General features: G+C 37.1%; 2 protein-coding genes across 2 annotated transcripts in view; one reads left to right on the top strand and one right to left on the bottom strand.

The window, feature by feature from the left end:
* LOC106871263 (formimidoyltransferase-cyclodeaminase) overlaps positions 1-2,081 on the top strand; it is a 13,857-nt gene extending 11,776 nt beyond the window's left edge. Inside the window, exon 14 of the mRNA XM_014917629.2 lies at positions 428-2,081. Coding sequence (XP_014773115.1) covers positions 428-508 — 81 coding nt within the window. The 3' untranslated portion in view covers positions 509-2,081. The remainder of the gene's footprint in view (positions 1-427) is intronic.
* Positions 2,082-3,678: 1,597 nt separating this feature from the next.
* LOC106871298 (E3 ubiquitin-protein ligase UBR3) overlaps positions 3,679-4,083 on the bottom strand; it is a 39,844-nt gene continuing 39,439 nt past the window's right edge. Inside the window, exon 38 of the transcript XR_008264835.1 lies at positions 3,679-3,880. The gene's annotated coding sequence lies outside the window, so the exon portion shown is untranslated. The remainder of the gene's footprint in view (positions 3,881-4,083) is intronic.

The raw sequence follows: 4,083 nt of genomic DNA, 5'->3' as shown, positions 1-4,083 counted from the left end.
CAAACACTGTCTGTAGCTGGTCTTCTCTTGGAAGAGCCCTGCTTCTCACATGGACAACTGTATGTTGGCTGCTCAAGAGTGGGCAGCAACAAAAAACCTATTTGTATATGCTCCACAAGGGAAAACAAGGAACATAGTTTACAATGAGGTGTTATAATCACAACAGCAAGAAAGTATGTACATGATCACCTTCTTTTACGAAACTTCATTGACTTTCATATATTTATATTGATATACATATATATACGTGTGTTTGGGTGCGTGTGTGTATATACATCTCTATATATAAAGATGATGCGTAGTCTAGACGGCGTTTTTAGATTTCATTAGTCTCTTTAACCCGGGCAACGCCGGGTATTTCTGCTAGTATTTATATAAAAATTCCATGTGATCAATGCTAAAATATTTTCTTCCATTTTTTTCCCAGATCCTTGAAGAGATTGATGGTTACCAAAAATTAGCAGAACAAGAAACAATCAAAACACTTAGTCTGATGGAAAATAAATAGTTTTACAATTCTTTATTTAAATAGGAATTGGTATCTTTATGTCACATTATAAAGTAGAATATTTTGAAGGTCAACTCAACTGGAAATACTCAAGGAGGTAATAACATGAAAAAATATTGGAAATGGAAAAAGCAAATAGTATTTTGAGGGTCAGACTTGCAGCAAATTGGCAACAGAGTTAAGTTCATTCTTGAAGCCAATTCCTTTCACTCAGACCATTTTTAGTTATTCTGGAGAACATTCTTTTCAACTCTAGGCACAAGGCCCAACATTTTGGGGGAGGGGAGGCAGTAGATCGATCCCAGTACACAACTGGTACTTAATTTATCGACTCCAAAAGATGAAAGGCAAAATCGACCTCAGTGGAATTTGAACTCAGAACGTAAAGACAGACGAAATACCACTAAGCATTTCACTTGGCGTGCTAACGTTTCTGCCAGCTTGCCTATTCTTGAGAACATTACACAATCTCTTTATGCTACAAATCTGTTGAACCAGTGATAGAGAGTCTCTGCATGATCACTTGATCGGTTAAAAACGACAGCCAAATCTCCTTGATCAAAGATCTGTTTCACCAGAGTTGTTTCAAGGCTGAACATCAACCAGGCATATCTCAGTAAGAAGCAAATAGTCTCTAACTCCAGATTCTCTGCTAAATCTCACTGACTCTTTGTGTCATTCCAACAGGCTTCAGTCACCAAGAATCTTCCTGCTCCATACACAACTCATCGGCACACACCAGCCAGTTAGTCAGAGCATCATCTCTCTCCCCCCTTTGGTTTCTTCTTCCTTTCAGTTCCCTGGTCTTCACCAAATGTTCAAAGCTGTTTTCTTCTCATATGATGTCCAATGAACTAAACCTGTTGTTTCTTCATGTTGTTAAGAAGCTTCGTGGTGATTTAACATTCTCTGATCTTTGTCACTCAATCTTAGTCAACAGAAATGTAAAAACAAGAATATTTTTGAAGTAAATCTCTGAAAATTTTTACATTTATTGTTCTTTGATATCACCAGAAGTCATCAGAGTTTATCCCACTTTCCAAAGCAAAAAAAACAAAAAAACTGAGAAGTATTTTATAATTGCCTAAAATGTAAGTTTATTGCATGGTTTTCTATAAGAGCTTACCACTGGAAATTAGCAAAACATAAATTGCACTGTATTAACCCAGGCAACCAACTTTTAAACAGTAGTGTGAGCAAGATGAGGTTTAAGTGTGTTGGGTAAATATGTAGCAGGACACCAACAATGAGAGATAAGCCTAACACCAAAGTAATTCATCCAGACACGGCTCCCTTCTTTGCAAAATGACTGTTGGACAAACCAGTAAATCATTTGTTGAATCAAGGCAAGTTAGTTATATGGAAAAGGTTTTATCAAATAGGTGGGAGCAATACTTTAATAGCTCATTATGCTTTAGTAATTAGACAGACGAGTGAGGATTTCTAAGCGTCTGCCAAGCACAAATTATAACTCCCATGCACTATTTGTAAACCTCCACTGCCCTTTGTGTTGTATTGTCCTTTGTTTTTGTGCACGGACCTTGAGGCCAATAAAGAAAGAATTATTATTGTTTTTCTTTTTCTTCTTTCAATTTTGTTTTCATTTCTCTTCGAGTCTCTTCCTGACACCCATTTTAATGACTTATCACTGTAGACATTGATAGGCCATGGAAATAAATACACCAGGTTGTTCATTTACAAAATCAAATAAAATCAGGTAGAAAAAGAAAGAAAAAAAAACATTTACAAGGGTGGAAATTTTTTAAGGAAGGTGCATGGCTTAGTGGTTTGGGTATTGCACTCACGATCGCTAGATCATGGGTTCGATTCCCATACTGAGCAGTGTGTTGTGTTCTTGAACAAAACACTTTATTTCACGTTGTTCTACAATTATTTTAAAACACTTGATATGGGGCACACTTGTGCACCTGTACAGGTAATATCAATTTGATGGAGGAAGTAATGTACAGCTCATACATTTGATTGCAATAAGCAATTCATTTGTGTAGGTCGTTCAGCAAAAACTGAACTCTCAAATAATCATCTTCGACGGGAATGTCCATCAATCGTTTATTATTATTATTGAGGCAATTAGCTGGCAGAATCGTTAGCAATGCCGGACAAAATACTCACAGGCTTTACATTCTGAGTTCAAATTCCGCCAAGGTCGACTTTGCCTTTTATCCTTTCGGGGGCCGAGAAAATAAGTACCAGTTACGCAAGTGAGACCGATGCCAGTGTCAGGTCAATGGCGCCCATCACATTCTCCGAGTGGTTGGCATTAAGAAGAGCATCCAGCTGTAGAAACCTTGCCAAATCAGACGGGAACCTGGTGGCCCCCCCCAGCTTACCAGTTTTCAGTCAAACTGTCCAACCCATGCCAGTATGGAAAGCAGACGTTTAACGATGATGATGTACATCTACTAGAAAGGGTTATTATTATTATTATTATTCATCTCCTTTAAGAGTCAACAATTTATATCTTGACAGTAATATACTTGGGTCTATTCAATCAATTATTATACCTTTCCCCAACAATCATTGTCAGTTGTCACAGCAGCAACTGGTAAATTTTTCATGAGCTGATTCTCCGTTCCAGGATCAAATCCCAGTTGCAATTGGATTTACTTCCCCCACCAAGACCATGGAAAAAAGATGAAAGCCATTACTTCCCTTTAGATACTATCACTACCCACATAGTAATTTCTGAGATAGGCATAAGGCTCACAAATTGATGAGGAGGGATTAATCAATTAAATTGATCCCAGTTCTTGATTAGTGCACTTTGACCCCCAGAAGGATGAAAGGTAAAGCTGACTTCTGCATGATTTGAAACTAGAACATAGACACAGGCAAGGCTGTGTGGTAAGAAGTTTGCTCCCCAGTCACATGGTTTCGTTGTTCAGTTGGTCAAGTGTCTTTTACTATATAGCCTTGGGCTGACCAAAGCTTTGTGAGTGGATTTGGTAGATGGAAACTGAAAGAAGCCTGTCATACATTTATATATTTCCAAAATAACTTCTGATCTTGAACTCTACTATTTCCTTGTATGTTAACTCTCATATTGTCATATTCCATAGCTTGCAAGTTTTGTGGACATGCAAACACCACAGGCAGACAGGAGACAAAAGAGTGACAGAGATAAAGTGAAGAAAAGTAAGCAAGAGGCATTTCATCTCTATTATTATTATTATTATTATTATTATTATAGATTTTATTGTGAAGAAGAAACAATATTTTTTGTTCTTTTAATAGATTTAATATACAGTTTGGCTAAAATACAAGTTCAAAGAAATTCAGTGGCATATTTGTTGTTGTTGTTGTTGTTGTTGTGGTGGCTGCTACTGTTGTTGTTGCGCTTGTCTTTTGGTGCTGTTTAAAAAAATTTATATATTTTTAACACATTTGCTACATAAGAACAAGAAAGTATGAATGCTCTTAGAAAGCCGAAAAGGAGGAGGAGGGGGAGGTATAAATGAAGATGAAAGGAAAACAAAAGGAAAAGAAAAAAAATGAAGACTGGGAAAGGAAGAAGTGTGTGTGTGTGTGTGTGTGTGTGTGTGTGTGTGTGTGTG

Source organism: Octopus bimaculoides, chromosome 9 (genome assembly GCF_001194135.2).
Source record: "Octopus bimaculoides isolate UCB-OBI-ISO-001 chromosome 9, ASM119413v2, whole genome shotgun sequence".
NCBI classification, from domain to species: Eukaryota; Metazoa; Mollusca; class Cephalopoda; order Octopoda; family Octopodidae; genus Octopus; species Octopus bimaculoides.
Note: the sequence above shows the minus strand (reverse complement) of the source record. Positions and strands in the feature narration are given on the sequence as shown.